The following is an 18,235-nucleotide window of genomic DNA, read 5'->3' as shown; positions in this document are numbered from 1 at the left end:
ACATTGAAATAAGATGAATTTATCAACTGTATAAAGTAATCTGTAATACATATTGTATATTCTGAGATAACATGATGGAAACTAGACAACTTTTTTAGTAAGTTGTCTTCAGGTGAGCATTTCTCAACAGACAAAGCCAGTTAGCTCGGCAACAGTCGCCCTCACAAGAACGCAGTCATCAGACGGAAGGAAGGAGAAAGGACAGTCTCGGTGAGTAAAATATGGATTATATACTGTATAGACCGGCAGCAGACGGATTCATTAGCAAGTTGAACACTGAATTTGAGTCAAAAGTACCAGGAGTGAAAATTAAGATTAGCACTAATTATCATTGCATAACGGCTTAGAGAAGAGTCCTAATATCCAAGGTAGGCAGGAAAAGTACGACTTTGAATTCAGCATAGAACTTGGCAGGTCAAAGGTTATCACACCAGGCATTCAGCTTTGATGAGTCAGTGGAGGCCACATGCTTCTCCAAAAGTAGGAAACGCAGAGAGTAAGTAGAGGAGCTCAAATTCAGTTATTTTTTGGGCTTTTTTTTCTCCGGGCTTCGCAGCCACAACGTCGGCAGCGAGCTCTTACTGTTTAATCTCCTTGACCTTTGCCCTGTCAGCTGCCGCATGCGCCTTGTCATAGGTCTTCCTGCGAGCGAGCGGGGAGGGCTCCGGAGCTCGCTTTTCCACGCCGGGCGAAGTTCTAGAGCCAGAACTGAGCGTTCAGTTTCATCAATTCGTCCACAGACAACACAAGAGACAGTATACAGAAAACAAAAGTGAAACAACACGAGGGATGTAAAACGAAACACAACGTAATGGTCACGGTGAGGGCGTGAGCATGCAGTACGCACAGAAACACAGTTACCTGATGTAGCAAGTCCCCAAACAGCGGTGGTTCTTCTTCAAGCTCATGTTTAACTACTGAGCATACTGTGTCGGTTTTGTGCTACTCTTAAGATATAGTTTCCACTCCATAATCTGATGGATCACTGTCAGATCCTGCTCCCTTTTACATACGTGTCAGTACAGGTTTGAAGCATGGCCTTAGGTCAACCAGTTAAAGAGGTCTGGTTAGTATTTTTGCTTTTGGCGTGTAACTCAGCTTTAAAACGGAATAAGAAAGGTAATTAATGCGCCGACAATATCTAATAAGCTGTGCAAATGTTAATATGTGTTCCTCTCTACACGCTTTCACCTCAAAAGGACTCATGGAGGAAGGCACAGTATGGCCATTTAATGTATAGAAAGGAGGCTCATGAATAATGTGAGACACCACTAAATAAAGCAGAGGATGTCGCAGCAACGTCAAACATGCAGGCAGCGCAGAAGTGGCGGAAAAAATGTGTTAGCGAAGCGCACCGAGGGGGGGGGGGGGTCGCGCTGGACTTACATGCTGCCCATTTTAGAGGAAAAGCCAGGGGAGAGCGCGGTGTAGTCCCTGACTGACGAGCCTGATGTGTCCATGTCCCCTCCCCCATCGGGTGTCTCAGCTAATGGCAGCATCGGACTGGAGAAGTCCGCAGTGGGTGCGTCAGGGGCGGAGTCAGAGTTGGCGTACAGCAGCTCCATCTGGGTGGTGGTCCTCCTCCGAGCCTGGACAGAACAGGTACGTGGAAATTAAGACAAGTAGGAATTAGGGAGGAGAGTGATGACTGATGCAGAGGTCGAGGCATAGGCGCGGTGAAACAGTTTAATACCTTATTCCTCGTTTTGGTCTCGCCACAGAGTTTCATGAGGTCTGATGCAAAAGTACTGGAAGGAAAACATATATATGTCATATGCTAGTATCAGTAAACGTAAAACTACTTGTGTAAAAACACACCGGGCAATCATAAAATAACAGAAAGATTTAACCAAAAGACAACATAGGATGAGATAACATCCTGAAACTTGTCAAGCAGACAAGTTTGAACACATTATTAATAAAAGAATTCAACAAATAAAGCACGGTAAAACATAAAATACAACATCAATAGTGTACATGTATATAACAATACAATATACATATTAAAAATAACATTTCCTAATAGAGCATAAAAATGTTTCAGTATATAACCTATTGTCTTTTAAACAGACTTAATGAAACATGTTGGCGAACATTAAAGATATATATAGTAACATAGCATGATGGAGCATAGTGACACATTGAGTATCTGTACATGATGAAACAAGATAACAGGATACAGTAAATAAATATTAGTAGGTATAATAACATAAGGTACTCACGTCCCCTCTGCTGAAGGGCTCTGGGCAGACTCATCGCTGCTGCTATCATCCCCATTTTCTGTCAAATGAGATCAATGGAATAAAAATTAAAATCACAAAGTACCCTCTTGGCTGATGAAACTGAGATGACGGCTGAATGAGTTTTCTGCGACACTTTTTCCTGAACAGATAATTTATGAACTCTCTCGATTTCAGGGTGAAGCAATACTCTTCGTTTTTAATCAAGAACAACTGGCCAAACTGCATGTGGAAAAGATGAACGAGGTAAGCAGATGAGGGCGGTATCAGGACAGTGCCATGCCGTCTTATCAACTAGGAGAAACTTTGTCCTCGCAGAGCTCAATGTGATCGGATGGATTGAAAAAGGTGAGAGGTCAGAGGTCAAGACAGCTGTCAGGTGGGGACGGTTGCAGAGAGAGATGTGTGGGCGACTTGAGGCAAAGGCAGAAGACTCTACAAGAGACAACAAGGTGGAGGACTGGAAGGAATCATTAGTCCGCCGCTCACAACTGGGGTCAGCTGACCTACGGGGTCCGACAGAGCTAAACTAAACCCCAGGTTTGTGGGGTTCCTGTGGAAGGGTTGGGGGTTATCAGGGTGCTAAAGCATGGAGGCTGCAGCACATGGTGAGCTGGGAGGAGGAGGAAGAGCGTGTCCAGACGAAGGGAAGTGAGGGGTCAGCAGACAGATGGAGGGAAGCCTGGTTGCATTGCACCTCATGCGCCTGTTCACGTTATTGTTTAGTTAGTTTTGCAAAGTGCAAAGGGGAGGAACCATGCATCCATTACACAGGTAGGAGTCTAATGTGGGTTCACTTACCAGCCGGGATGTTACCTAGCTCTGTGAAAACATAAGGAAACAAAACAAAAAAGAAAGAAAAAGAAAAAGAAAACATGGGGGAACAGAAAAAAGGCAACGCACAAATCAAAAACACATTCCCCCAAAATTCTAAATAAATAAATGAAAAAATAAAATGAATTTAATAAAGTGCATCTACTGTAAAAACAGAGCATCCTACTGAACAGACGCTGGCGGAAAAAATACAACATCCACAAATTTGGTTGAAAAACGATTCCCGCCACACGAAAGTGGTGGAATTTGAGTGATTTTGTGCAAGTCAGCGTCTATTCACCAGAAGGCAACAGGCAAGAGCCTTTCAATAGGCCCCATCATGCAACTGACTAGTAACCCAGTCCACTTCCTGAAAGGCCCAAATGCTTCATTACAGAGAAACAAAATGATCAACATGGAAGAATCAGATCATCCCACTTTTACTTCACGTGTGACTACTGACGCTTTCAGGGGGGGGGGGGCGAGTTGTGGGTCCTTATCTCCCCTCCACCCAATTGCGCGGCGCATTTACCTTGCAGAGCGTTCCCCAGCAGAGCGTCCAGCTCCGGGTTGAACTCGGCCTTCTCCTTCAGCATGTGAAAGAGCAACTGGTTCTGTGTGGCGCTGGTGATCTCCGTCTGCTTCAGCCGGCCCTCCATCACCTTCACCTGGGACTCTTTCTGAGCCGCCTGCAGACCCTGGAGACGCCGCAACTCGGATATCAAACGGTGCTGGCGTTCACATCTTGTCTGTATTTTACATTTCTGGTCGGATTTGGAAGCTTTTTTTTTTTTTTTGACATAATACATAGTAATCTGCACAAGTCATCATCTAGATGTTTATACCAGTTTGAAGGTGATGAGTTTTTTCAAAACATTTACTGTCATTTTAAAACTTAAGAACTGGACAATGAAACACATGGAAAAAAACACACTTTAAATGCATCACGTTTAAAAATGTATTTCATGTCATCGAAGAGTAGAGAATTTGTCATGGACACCAACAAGAGGAGCAGGTAAAAATTAGTATCGGTACCTTGTTTATGGCCATTGACATAAAGTGGTCGAGGAGGAAACGAGCCTCTGCGAGGGTACAGGAACCAATCACAGCGGAGACGTCCACGGTGTCGCCCTCCTCCTGGAAACGATGACCATGAATGGTAATTCTTTGTTAAAACTTTGTTAACATCATTTTTCTAACTTCTCTCAAACTTCAAATTTCTCAGCAAATACCTTCCTCGGAAATTAGTTTTTTAATAGCACAGGAAACAGCAGTCAAAAGAAGCTGGCGACAAGAAAAATCTCTTCTCCATTCATTAACTCATCTTTTAGACCAATCAACTCATCATGCTTTCTCACCTTGGTTTCCTCCATCTGCATGATGTTGGCCTGACAGTCTGCGATGCTGTCGTTGATGTAGTCGATGTTGGCGGTCAACGCGTCCACTTCCTCGTTGATGGGAGGCATTGCCTTCTCGGCCTCCGGCCCCTCCCTGACGAGCCTGTCCCTTTTCCTGATTACTTTCTCCTTGCGCTTGGTCAGCTCCTCCCGTTGCTATAAACGCAGACAGACGCAACACGTTCACACTTACTCCTGTTGTACTAGACCACTGATGATGATGATGATGAATAAAGCAGCAACAAGGAAACAGAGGAAGAAACAAAAAACAACAACACATTGTGTCCTTCACAAGAAGATCCTAACATTCAGGCCCATCCACCACTGGCCATGTCACCTTTGACCTTGTGAGTTTTCCCAACACACTTGTTCCGTTCTGAAGGTTTCCCAGTTCACGACAGAAAGTTATTTTTGACAAGAGATTTACTCTGCAGGGAGACCTTTGAGGTTTCTATCCGGCAGCAGCAGCTAGATCTGACACACACGTCTCCGAGACGTCTGCCAGGCAACCGTTTCGATTCTGCAGGGAAAGTTGCGCAAATCAAAAAGATTTTAACGTCTGTACTGGGATATTTAAAAAAAATGGAAAGCCACTGACGAAAGCAGATGTTCAAAATGTATAATTAAGTGCGCTACTGTTGCATGTATGTTCAATATATGAATGTCTTTTCCTTAGTAAACACAGTGAATGTTTTTGGTAAAGCCCATCACAGTTGTTTACAGCCCCCCCGGGCCACCAGATACAACATGTCTTCCCCCTGCCGTCGTGCACTGTCCCAGCTAACCCGAGGTTTTCAAGCAGGTGACCTTTTAGCCTATGCCCTGCTCGTCTTGACTCCTTCACTTCTGCACTCTGTGTAAAAATCCATCCCCAGACCGTCCACGTGACTGTGCCCCGCCGCGGGACTCTACCTTGAGCAGGCGGTTCATGTCCGCCTCCATGTTGGAGATGGTCATCCTCTGCATGATGACGTCGCAGATCCGCCGCTCCAGGGACTGCCATTTATTACGAGCAATTCTGGTGGAGTAGACACCGACTGTGCGCCTGTAGGAAGAACTGCATACGTGCGTAGGAGTAGGATGTTATTGATCAAGCAATTGAATGGTTTCAAAAACATGAATGCACATTCAGGGATGATTTAAATGAACACATTCCAGAAGTGGTTAACAAGGAGGCTAAGTTGATTCCATAATATGGAATTATGTCATAAAATCAAAAAAGGCTTATACAAAGACAATTCTATGTTTTTAGGGGGTGAGAGGATTTGATTTACTACGATTAATAGCATCAGCCTTCTTACTCATGAACACTTTTAATGTTGTAAGGATAAGGATGGGCATATTTTGCCTCTGTATTTCGTAGTTTTTTCCGTATCTGCCTTTTATGGAAACGTCAATGTGAACCATGACACACGCTGACTCACCGACTGCCGTAGGGACCTGTGCTGCTGGAGGAGTACATGCGCCCGGACGGGGGTCTGTGGGGGGAGTCCTGGGCTGGTTCTGGGAGATTGACTTTCCGGATGACCTTACCGGAGGTAGGCCTGGCCTGCCTCCTCAGAGCAGTCACCTGACACACACACACACACACACACACACACACACACACACACACACACACACACACACACACACACACACACACACACACACACACACACACACACACACACACACACACACACACACACACACACACACACACACACACACACACACACACACACACACACACACACACACACGAGTTATACCCATACATCAAAAAAAGCTGCATTTTTCCTTTTCTACAGGCATTAGAAAGAAACTTGTCACTTGTGAGCCGAGGAATATGTGCATTAGTTAAGTCAAGTTGAAAGTACAGAGGTGCATAAAGCTGCTCACCTCCTCAGTCTTTCTCCTCAGGATGAGTTCCTGCTGCCTCTTCTGAGCCTCCAGTAACTTGAGCTGATGCTGAGGAAGAAAATAATTACAGTATTCTAACTGATGGACTGATGGCCACGTGAAGCCGAAGAGGCCGTAGAGGGCCCGCCATTCGCCCGTCACTCACCTCTTGCTTGCGCTGGTCTTTCTTCAAGGAAGCAATTTCGCGGTTTCGGCGCGATTCGTTCATCCTGTTCTTCTCCTGCTGCTCCTTCATCTGCTTCATGAGACGGACCTAGCACAGACAAATAAACAACAAAAAATATCTTTCACACACAAATATCGAGACAAATATCCAGGGTGCGATTATCCCGGGTTGGGGTGCGTGGGATTTCCCCACTTCTGGTCTTCATATCCCCACCTCTGCTGAATTATTTTCATCCTAAGTGAGAGAAAATTCTTCCATGCACTCTCTACAGCACAGTACTAACACGACCAAGCGTACGGTACCTTGGTTTTCTTCATTTCTGCCACATCCATCTGCAGCTTCTTCAGCTGCTTCTCGTACTGGGACTGGTTCTTCAGCAGGCGGGCGTGCTCCTTCTGAGCAGAGTGGAGCTTCTGGAGCTCCTTGTTCATGACGCTCAGCTTCTTCTCGTACTCGGCCTTGATTTTGCGAGACTTGTCCTCCGTGCCGCTTTCTACTGAGTCTGAAGTATGCACACAAAAAAAAAAATATAATTCAGTGACAATTGATATTTCATAAATGAAATAATGCCATGAAAAGTTTTAAATTATTCATAACTCAATAGCTTTTGGTTTTCATCTCTAATGATTGATGTTGGAAACCTTGATCTCAAGTCTTTTTTTTAATAGGCTGAAAATCCGCATCATACAAAGCTTTGACCTGTCACTGCTGACCAACATAGATCTAAGTGTCATCATCTGGCTGCTGGTAGATTACATCTACAACTGGTTTCAACTGATTCTCTTAAGTACAAAAAGTGTGAAGCATTCTGCTACGTCCTTCTTTCATTATTAAAGAACAAAATCTGAGATCGAACATGTGGGGTAACATATACAATCTTCTAAAGTTAGACAAGTAACAGGGTTCCTACACAATTTCCATTTCAAAATTCCAGACTTTTCGGTAGATTTTTCGGACCATATTTGAAATCTGCGTAAAAATAGCTGCATTTTTATTAAGTAAATATTATTATATGAATAAATCATTTAAAAATCCAACTCATCATATTCCATTCTGACTGTGTAGCTATAATGTTGCACGTCATACACAGAAAGTCACGGTTTCTGCAGATTGATATTGAAATATTGATACTTCCAATTCTGATGTTACCTCTTCGAGGAATGATTCTCAGATTAAAATATTGATATTTAAACTCAGTAATTTTGGGTAGGTGTGTATTTTATCATCAACAGGGGAACAGCAGTACAAAGTAACTAACCATCACCAAGATACTCTGAATAATGCCCGGTCGATAAGAACTACTTATCCTTCCGCCGGTCACAGTCATATGTGAACTACAGCTCTGTAGATACAGTAGTGACAGTGGCAGGTACAGAGTGTGTTGCTATGGTGACATTCATCACTGACCGTGGGAAAATGTTTCAAGAGACTAGAGAGATTGAGACGGAACGAAAATCTTTGGAGTCTGTTTAGACTTCAGTCTGGCACAAATATTTTTCCACACTCTTTTCTTTTTTCCATTCTTATCCAGACCTGGAGATGACTAAAATCAAATTCCATTGTTTCCATACTGCGTAGGAACCCTGAAGCAGGAAACTCAAATATACTTTCAGACTGACCTAAAAGGGTAAGGGAACCAAAACCGACAAATGCCTTTTGGTGCATTTTTATCTGCACTGCCTGGGCGGATGGATTAAATTATAGACAGTGCAATGCTCAAGACCACCGAGTGATACACGACTCCCCCTCCTGGCACCATTGTCTTACTCATGTTTTGCAGGACCCGGTCCCTCTCCAGCTGCGTGTCCTTGATCTTGCACTGCAGCATCATCAGCTTCTGCTCGTACTGCTGTTTGAGCGTGTGGAGGCGCCGCTGGCTGTTTTCCAGCTCATCGATCAGCTTCTGCTTGATGGCGATCTCACAGGTGATGTTGGCCAGATCTGCCTGGTAGTTCTCTGTTGGACACAGACGGTCAAATTCAGCCTCAACATGCAGAAGGGAGGGGAGAGAGAGCACAACTATACACTGCGTGTGGGATTTTTAATTAACACCGTGTGCCTCTTTGGAATAGTTTCTTCTCAGATGAGCAGCGTTTTTCGGTTGGCACTGTGCTGGTCCGCGGTCCCACGTCGAACACGCTCAACATGAATCTCATCCAAACCAATTTATTTCGGTTCCAGCTGACGAAGAAATGAGCTGCCAACAATTATCTGGCCTCTTTTCATTTTCTTTAGCAAAGTTGAAACTTGTTTAGTTTTTTTTATGTTACGTCGGCCGTAGAGGTTGACTTCATGCAGCGACTGACTCATCACATCAGGAGATCTTGTCAGCCAGTTTTTAATTGCAAGATGGTGTGAAAACAGAATTTTGGGGCACTGCGCTTCTATTACTGTTAGTATGAGACTTCCTGTCTCCTGAACGCAGTTGCAACTGTGTTTCTGCTCACGTTCAGTAACCCACTGATGCACTTGTACCCTCCCCCATCATCATTTAGTCTCACAATAGTTCCTAACTATGTGTAGCCATGTTGTATTAAACATTTCATATTTCATAGCCTAAGAAATTCAATTTGGCAATCACAGGTGTAATCGCGCTTGTTGCAGTTTGTTGTTTGTTTCTAAAAAAAATACATTAGAACAAATACCCCAAAACAATTATTGTAAGATGGTAGTGTTGAATCAGCATGAGAAGCACAGGTTCTTTATTTGAGGAGCCGGTCTGACAGCTCCCCCTTGTGGACACAACCTGCAGCCTACCTAAGGAAACATGAGTGAGTTGGGGAGTTGTTTACAGTCCGTTCTGTGTTCTGAGAAAGAGAGAAAAGAAGGAGAGAGGGAAAGAGAGAGAAAGTGAGGAGTCAGACGTTTTCCCCAGATACCTTTTTCATCTGACTCAGAGTCAGATTCATCAGAGCTCTCTTCCACATCCATCTCCTCCTCTTCCTCCTCCTCTTCCTCCTCTCCGTCTTCGTGGTCGCTGGCCTCCTACAGTACAGACAAACAAACAAGTCAATATCGGAATGTACTGCTCAATGTATTGTAATGCCGACTCAACATAGAGAGATGTCAATCGCACCATGTCTGCGTCCTCACTGACTCGCTCCGTCATTTCTTTCTCGGTGCCCTTTTCTTGCTCGTTGTCAGGGATTTCCTCCTTGTTGACACTGAAAGATTTCAGACATGGCAAAGAGTCAGACACATGAATATCAATTTGTTTTAGCAAAAAAAAAACTTGGTTACCAAGTGGACTGTAAGTGTAGCTTCATCTGTGCTGTGACACACGGGCACATTAAGCAGATTTTTAAAGCAGCAATACATCTGTGGTTACTAACAAAATTTGTTTGGGATTGGTATCCGTCATTTTTGCAAATAAGCTTTTTAATGGACATTAAAAGGGATTAAATTGACTGTGCTTTTTATGAGATAATGCATCGTTTACAATACAACACATACAGAGGCGAATTATCTAATGGAATGGTGAGCTGATTATTACGGTGATTTTCTATAGCTTATTTGAGAAAAAGACGGGAGTACTTTTCTGACAAAAGGAGGGAGGCATTTCATAAGAGTCTGAAGAAAAACCAGCAAAGGCGAAGAATAAAAAGGGCGTGAAGAGAAAATGCAGCAAAACAGGAAGTTTGTGAACCAACTCCACGAAGCAGATCTGTTGGATAAATAATTTATCCAAACGCAGAGGGCTAGCAAGGTTTAGGTGGTGTTTCACACGAGACCATCTGGACAGGTTGACCCGAAAGAAAAGGTCAGATTAACACACAGAAAAAGAAAAGAGGGACTTGTCATCGGGTTTTACATTGTTTGAAAGCATTTTACGCAAAGGCCAATAAACACAGTCTGGCAGAATTTGGCCCATTTTGCCTCGGGTGCTCCTTCAAGACATTTTTGAATGTTTCAGACATTCATCTCTAGATTTTAGGAAAGGATGAATGTTCTCATGAAGAATCACAAACTAGGTAGTTATGAACATTGAATATATCGTGTTGAAAATTTCCAGGTTGACTTGAATACTTATTACAAAGTCAGTGAAAACCACAAAACGATGCAATAGAAAGCAGGGATGTAGGATGAATGAAACCAATGAATGAGCAAAGGGATTCACACAGAAGATCTAAAAAAGAGATCAAGGTTTAGTAAAAGGGTCAAAATGTCGTTTGATGGAGGTGAGGTGGTGCTGCTGCTGCGGCGGCGTGTTTCACTGTGGGGAAAAAATACCTGCCGACAATAAATAAAAAGTCAAATTAAAATGCTGAATTGGGTGAAGCGGGTGGGGGGTGGCAGCGGGAGGGTGGGAGCTCTGACAAACCTGGCGTCCTCAACCTCTTGCACCACATCCTCCCTTTCCTCCCTGTCTCTCTCCTCCAACAGCTGCTGGAGTCTTCAGGGAGGGGTCAAGGGTCAAACGAGAGAAGGAAGCAAGAGATGGACGAAGGAAGGAAGAGTGGTCAGAGGAAGCTCTGCACTTACAAACCCCACCCCCCTCTGAACAGCACAACTCTGATCATTTTCAATCGGGAGCCTCTGTTCCATCACTACTCATGAATTCGTCGCACATATTTGATCGACATTAATTTGTAAATGAGTCCAATCCAATTTCACAAAATTATTTCATTTAGGAACGTCCCATGTCCCATGACTGCCCAAAAGCCTGAAAACCATAAAATATACATGTTCCCATTGAGCACGTGGGAAATGTCTCTAATTAGCAATATGTGATTAGGGACATGCCTTGGAAATAAATATGTGCTTTGGGATAAAATCATAAAAGAAGCGCCAATCCACTTTGAACCTTGTTCAGATGTGAGCACAGATGAATATGCAACGAGGCGTAGAAGCCAGATGACCGACCAAATCCGATGTCACATGTTTTGTTGATGACAAATGACCCTCGACGAATCCCATCACGGTACCTCTTCTTTTTCTTTTTCTCCCGTTTCTTCAGCTTCTCCAGGTCTTTCTTGGCCAGTTCGATTATGTCAGACGTCTCCTTCTCGGGGGCCAGCAGCGAGGAGGGGAACGAGCCGGAGCCTCCGAAGAACGTCTGGCGGTTGGAGGCGCGAGACAGATTCTTCCTCAGATTCTCGTTCACGGCTTCGCTCTCCAGGAGTTTGGCCCTGAGGATGGAATTCATCAGACCCAGGGTAAACGGGGGTTTGTACTTACACAATGCTCTGGAGTTCATTTTTGTTATGTGTGGCAAGACTTAAGAGGAGCATATTCCAAAATGGTTTCCTTTTAATTATTCTCACACTGAGGCAAACATTTCTAACTTTGAAAACCCCCAAAATAGACTCAATCAGAGACATAAGTACGGAAAAAAAAAATTGCAGACTATAAATCTGTGCAAATTTAAGCTCCCACGTTCCAGTTTATAAGGCACACCTTTCTAATCCTCATGCAGTCTAAATAGTGCACCAATAAATCCTATCCTCATGGAGTAATAATGTTCAGTTATGGTTGGTTTTGATTCAACTTCTCTGAATATTTTTGAGACTGCAGTTTATCCTCACTCACTACCAGTGGTGTCAAGTTTTAGGTGCCAAAAGTTTGATATACAGTGGACATAAATCAAAACCTGCTTCACTCCCATGGGAGGTGGTTCGAGTAATAAAACCAAACTTATCTACAATGCTCGATAGAAAACATAACTATCATTTTTCATCCCTCACACGAATTGCATCCGAGTAAAAAATAAAACAACCCATAGTACTCGCACTATCTACAGTAAGAGGTGTTCACCTGAGGTCTTCAATCTCTTTGATGTAACTGTGAATCATGTTTCCGATTTCCTCCGTGCCTCCTTCACCTGGGACAGAAACAAGACACAGTTCGGCTGAGGGAGATGAAGAGAAAAAATGGCTTCCCATTTTCCAACAGAACATATGAGGGCATATCAAAGCAGAAGACCGATAGATAAGTGGGACTTTGCGGCCTTACCCGCCCTGGCGAGTGCCTGGTTGGCCTGGTCACTAAGCAGCTGGGTGAGCCGCGCCCTCTGAGCATCGATGGTCTCCTGCATGGCCTTCACCCGCACCCTCAGGTTGCTGTTCTCCGTCTGCAGCATGGAGTTCTCGTGGAACATATCGCTGAAGCTCTCCACACCGTCCTCACCCACCAAGCGTTTACCCTGCAGGGGGGGGGAGGAGGGGAGGAACGGGTTTGAAAACTAGGGTATTTATTTAGGGCTTAGGAAAAAGGGTTTGTTTCTAGAGTCAAAGAAAGAACACATTTAAAAATGTTTATGACATCAAATGCTCCCTCCTCACCGCCTTGTACTCCATCAGCTCCATCTGCAGTCGAGCTATTTCTGTCCTCAGAGCGCTGATCTGCTGGCTGGCCTTGTCCTGGTTCACCATGACCTTGTTCTTGATGTTCCGGGCCCGGTTGGCATATTTTAATGTGTTCAGCGTCTCCATGAAGTCACGGTCAGACGGGCTGATGCACGCGATCATCACCGTTTGGCTTCGAGAGGGAGGGGCATATTTTATTGTGGGTTTCCACTTTTATTATTTTTCCTGCTATACATTCTATTATCTTGAAGGTGACATGTTATGCAGAAATCACTTTTTGGCTGGCTAAACCCTACAGCCTGGCTCTGAACAACTGGTTCACATTTCTCTCCCACTGCGATGTCACAGTTGGACTCTTTTGGGGTAACCCCACCTGCAATCTGAGAATCTCCATTTCTCTGATGAAGGGGCGTGACATTTCCTACACATTTTACAATGGGTTAACAATCACAACAGACTGGGCCAGCTGGCCAATCAGAGAAGACTATGTTTTATCGAGGGGAGGGGCTAAAAGAAATAAAGCCGTTTTAGACTGAGGGTGAAAAGAGAAGCTGCAGGAATGGAAAGTATAAGACCACTGATGCCTTTTCTGAACATTAGGGCATGTAAACCTTTTGGTGACCCAAATTAAAAGTATGAACCTGAATATGAGCATAATATGTCGCCTTTAATACAAAACATAAATTTGAACGTTACTATCTCGATGACTGAAATGTCCATGCTTTCACATTTTGGATCTGAAGGTGTTTAATATTCTTCCTGTTCCAAACCAAACATATTCTTTAACTGCCAATTCATTCCTGCATTAATGTTACTGCAACAAGTTGTGCAGTTAAAGTCTGACTATTGTATAGTCTTAACAGTTTTACGGATTTCAAATTGAAAATTATACAGGTGGTAAATCTTGAAAAAGGTGAGATGAGAAACCTGTTTCCTCCTAACGAGTCCTGCAGGAGCCGGGTGAGTTTGGAGTCTCGGTAAGGCACGTGTGAGGAGCGCTTGCTCCGGTCGCCCAAAGCACTGATTACATTCCCCAGAGCAAGCTGCAGCAAAAGAGTGGGGAGAGGAAGAGGCACATGTTCACAAAAAAGGACCTTTTCTGGGTACATGTACACGTCTTTACAAATAAAACCCTACAAAACGGTTAAAGGCGCTTTATATATGCCTGAAAGAACATTTATGTTGCTAAATTCAGTCGGTCATTGCTTATGTTGTGGCCACTAACATAAGTTAACCTCTACTACCTTCAGTTTAGATGATGAAAATCCAGCCACTAGATGGCAGCACCACCCTAGACTCACAGCGTCCTCTGAGAGGAGCTAGAAGCTCACCAGTCCACAGTTGATGGAGATGCCCTCTTTGGCCCGATCGCCCGTCGCTCCGGTTCTCTTCAGCCTCTCGGAACCGGCCAGGTCCACAAAGTGGAACTTGGCCGTCAGCGTCTCGTACTCGTCGAGCTCAGAGTTTCCATTGGAGACTTTGTTATCCGTCTCGTTTTCTTGCTGAGGGACAGTGACAACCACACAAACGCAATGAGTGACACAGCATTATTTTCAGTGTGTTTCCTTCATCATAGTCCCAACAGCGGGTTTTGTCTTGATCTTTTAGGGGAATCGCTGTGCAAAATGAGGCAGAAGCTACATGGGAAATATGATGCCTACTCTTACAAATGGACCAACTATAAACCATGATGACAAAAGTTTTGGTTCATTTTTGATTCATTTGTTAGCAAAAGTATTTATATTTTTATACTTATATTTAAAATACAGTTTCAAGCATTATAATGAAGATTTTGATCAAGGGAAAACTGAGATCAACAGCGTTTATCTATAGTAACTAAATAAATTAAATCAAGGTATGGTCATTTATGGAAAATGCATTAAAACTAAGTTGAAAACAATCTTCTAGTTGAATATGAGGTGTATTTTCTTCCCTCAGCTTTGATCATCTATGTTTTTGTATTTGAAATTAAAATTGCATTTCACGGATGTTGGTCGGCGTGAGACGGCACTCACATTGTCGGAGGCACAGACGCGGACTTGGCACAGGTGGATGGTGAAGATGGCGTGCGATCGCGAGCTCTGGACGTTCATCTGAGTGCTGGCTGTGGTGCGGGACAGGGCGCCAAGCTTCAGGCACTGCATCATCTGAAGAGGCGGAGAAAGAGTTTGAAATGTTAAGACAACAACAAACACTCTCTGGCATTTGGAAGGGTAAACATGGGATGAATAATAAAATGAATAATGAATAGGTAGTGTGTATTTGTAAAGGCCTCGAGCTGGTGAAGAGGTTCACAACCAGAGTTAATCTATTCAAAGCATTTACTCAATTATGCACAAAATGTTCATACATTTTAATCAACTACTTGGTGCTTGACAAAGAGGCAGTAACACAGTGTAATTCTGAATGTTTAATAGAGCAAAAAGCTTTTAATTTTAGTCAATATCCTTCCTGTCTTATTTTTCAATGACTGACACACACACACACACACACACACACACACACACACACACACACACACACACACACACACACACACACACACACACACACACACACACACACACACACACACACACACACACACACACACACACACACACACACACACACACACACACACACACACACACACACACACACTTACCTCAGCCTCCGAGGACACAGTCCGTGTGGTCACTCCTACTGTGTAGATTCCCCCGGTGGCGTCTTCGTGGATCTTAATGTGAGATTTCTGCTTCATGTCGCGCGTGGAGTCAAACAGGTCCAGAACTTCCTCGTTGTAAAGCTGCTCGGACGCAAAGCACAGAAGAAAAAAAAAAGCCAAGATGAAATCATCGAAGTTCACAGAGGATCTGAAGGTTTCATAGTTGAAACTTGTCACACTTTCTTGTCACTACTATGAATTGAATTTAAGATGAGAGCCAGAATTAAGACGCGAGACTAACAACTCCAGCTTACTTCTGACAAGTTAGGTTTGAAAAATGTGTGAATATAAAAGGGGGGAAACCTAAATCAAAATGTCACAGCTGTACTAACCATCTAAAACCTGTGCAGTGAAGAAATGAGAGCATAAACTGTTTCCAGGCCATTTATATACAGGTCCTAAAAATGAAGCACTTTAAAAAAGTTTTTCATCCTTTTGAAGGCGTGTAACTGTAGATTCTGATCTACAAACTAAAATACATATTTAGACATTAAGAGAAAGAGTTAAAATCAAAAAGAAAACCTTAAAACACAATCATTTTCTTAGTGTCAGACTGAAGTTTGACAACGTCCATTTTTAAATACAGTTTATGGAAGCACATGATTTCTGTGAATATCAGAATTTTTTTTAGCCACAACTCATCTGCCTCTCCAGTTCCACATCCAACAATTTGAACGCTGTCACCTCCTGATGGACCAGCACAACTGTCATCTCACATCATTCCTGTTAACTCTTGCTCATCCCCGCCCCCCCAACACCTCCTAGCCCCCGATGACTCGAGTACTTTCGAGTGATGGAGCACCGGTGTCACAGCTTGTTAAGCGAACGGTGTCAACGATATAAGCCTGACCCGTGACATCTCTGTACAGCCTGTTCTAATGCAAAGTGAGACAAAGATTTCATGTTGTCCGTTTCATTTAGTTGATCATTTTTGGCTGAAATATAGCAGGTTGAAATAAGAAAACATTGCTATTCGTGATTGCAGTGAGATGGGTGCGAACCTCGAGGAACTGGGCATTGATCTTAAACTCCGGAACGGGGCGGCCCTGCTCCTGGGCGGCTTGCCGCCGCTCCTCGATGCCCTTGAAGAGGTGATGGACGGCGCGGGGGATGATGCCCAGCTCCTCCTCTGAAATGTTGACGTCAAAGCCCGTCCCCATGGTGTAGGTCTTCCCCGAACCCGTCTGTATGGGGGAGGCGAAAATGTCACTCAAAAGAAGAAGCAATGTACACGATGCCGGGCGACAGCACTCCGCAAGACACAAGAACAATATGTGAAAACTGTGTGAAAATGCATTTGCCATTGAAGCCCCAAAGCTTTGAAGTGACCTTCCTGACATCGGGATAACAGCTTCATCTCAATGTTTAAAATTGGTGAATTACCCTTTTTGAAACCTAGTAAAACTCATCTGTTATAACTCTTTTAATTGAATGATATGCTAACCTGATTTTATGCTGGTCTCCTATTTTTTTACCCATTAAAATTGTAGCCACACTTTATTTTTTTCTCTTGACATATAACATATTACTATAACAACTCAATTTCCTTCTCATCCTTGGAACTACTAAACAAATAATAATATTGCCAACAGTCAGTGAAAGATAACTGATATTTATAGGTTTTTAATTTATCATTATTTACCGTTTTATCAAGCATTTTCTATTATTAATTATCTTAATGAATTAAAAATACAGTTTGATTACTTTTTTGTTTTATGAACTTTTCCTTAATCGGCAATCTACATCCCAGTTTTTTACTTCCTACATTTCCCAGGATTCCTTTCGACATCCCCTTCAAATGGCGCGTGACTACAGTGCATTATCGTGGGGTTTACACATTTTTTTCCAGCAATTTTTTTCTAGTAAAGTTAAAATGACGACTCTTCAAAAAAAGTATAGTATATATAGTATATGGCTGAATTTATTCTCTCTTTCCATTTGATTCTTAAATGTATTGATAATGTTTGAAGAGAAAGTTGAATTGACATGCTGAATTTTACTCCAGGACAAAAGAACCAGAACATTCTATTTTAATATCGCCCCCACACTTTGAGCTTTTAGATAAGATGGAAGATTTTCTTCCTCTCCTCACCACATCATTACGTTCTGTTTATATCTGCAATCTAACTGGGCTTGAGTTCTTGTGATGAAGCCGAGTGGGTCGGTCTAAATCTAGATTAGTCCCTGCAAAGCCACAGAGGCAAACAAGTGTGATCCAGGCCAAACCTTCAGAAGTAGGCCAACGGTGACAGGAGCAGGACCAGGGGAGATTAATATGGACACACATTAAAGATGCATAGCTGTCTGAAAGGTTTGTGTATGTGTGTGTGTGCGCGCATGTCTCTTTGAATCGTGTGAGTGCCATGCAGCAGGAGCTCCGTCACCAAGGCAACCTGAGCAGTAGGGGAGATTAGGGGGTTGGAGGGGGGGCTATGAGGCCCAAACTTGCATGTAATGAACTGGGTGCAGAAAATAAAGATGGTGGAAGTGGAAGTAAAAGGGGAGGAGGGATGCAACTAATGATTTCTTTCTCTGAATGACTCATTTGATCTATTAAACATCTGAAAACAGTAAAAAAAAAGAAGAAATGCAGTAAATAATTTCCCAGTCATAGGTGACATATTTGGGTTGTTTGATATTTCACGCGTCAGACAACCCAAATATTTGATATCGTTAAGTAAACCGATACCTGCACATTTGAT

General features: G+C 43.2%; 1 protein-coding gene across 7 annotated transcripts in view; it reads right to left on the bottom strand.

Moving 5' to 3' along the window:
• The window catches only part of kif21a (kinesin family member 21A), a 52,163-nt gene that overhangs the window by 9,751 nt on the left and 24,177 nt on the right, over positions 1-18,235 (bottom strand). The window contains exons 3-28 of one of the 7 annotated variants that reach the window (XM_035642866.2): positions 16,535-16,717; positions 15,474-15,614; positions 14,842-14,973; positions 14,158-14,328; positions 13,754-13,869; positions 12,803-12,998; positions 12,474-12,663; positions 12,276-12,342; positions 11,447-11,650; positions 10,843-10,914; positions 9,598-9,685; positions 9,401-9,506; positions 8,289-8,477; positions 6,824-7,023; positions 6,501-6,608; positions 6,335-6,403; positions 5,875-6,020; positions 5,363-5,507; positions 4,412-4,606; positions 4,089-4,190; positions 3,586-3,751; positions 3,042-3,062; positions 2,223-2,280; positions 1,694-1,748; positions 1,387-1,589; positions 583-708 (exon numbers count right to left, since the gene is read on the bottom strand). In XM_035642866.2, the coding sequence (XP_035498759.1) occupies positions 583-708; positions 1,387-1,589; positions 1,694-1,748; positions 2,223-2,280; positions 3,042-3,062; positions 3,586-3,751; positions 4,089-4,190; positions 4,412-4,606; positions 5,363-5,507; positions 5,875-6,020; positions 6,335-6,403; positions 6,501-6,608; positions 6,824-7,023; positions 8,289-8,477; positions 9,401-9,506; positions 9,598-9,685; positions 10,843-10,914; positions 11,447-11,650; positions 12,276-12,342; positions 12,474-12,663; positions 12,803-12,998; positions 13,754-13,869; positions 14,158-14,328; positions 14,842-14,973; positions 15,474-15,614; positions 16,535-16,717 (3,449 nt within the window). The remainder of the gene's footprint in view (positions 1-582; positions 709-1,386; positions 1,590-1,693; positions 1,749-2,222; positions 2,281-3,041; positions 3,063-3,585; positions 3,752-4,088; positions 4,191-4,411; positions 4,607-5,362; positions 5,508-5,874; positions 6,021-6,334; positions 6,404-6,500; positions 6,609-6,823; positions 7,024-8,288; positions 8,478-9,400; positions 9,507-9,597; positions 9,686-10,842; positions 10,915-11,446; positions 11,651-12,275; positions 12,343-12,473; positions 12,664-12,802; positions 12,999-13,753; positions 13,870-14,157; positions 14,329-14,841; positions 14,974-15,473; positions 15,615-16,534; positions 16,718-18,235) is intronic. The other 6 variants (XM_047333359.1, XM_047333362.1, XM_047333360.1 and 3 more) reach the window with 6 other exon arrangements.

The sequence above is a fragment of the Scophthalmus maximus genome, chromosome 7, assembly GCF_022379125.1.
Source record: "Scophthalmus maximus strain ysfricsl-2021 chromosome 7, ASM2237912v1, whole genome shotgun sequence".
Lineage (NCBI taxonomy): Eukaryota > Metazoa > Chordata > Actinopteri > Pleuronectiformes > Scophthalmidae > Scophthalmus > Scophthalmus maximus.
This window is presented reverse-complemented; position numbering and strand designations above follow the sequence as displayed.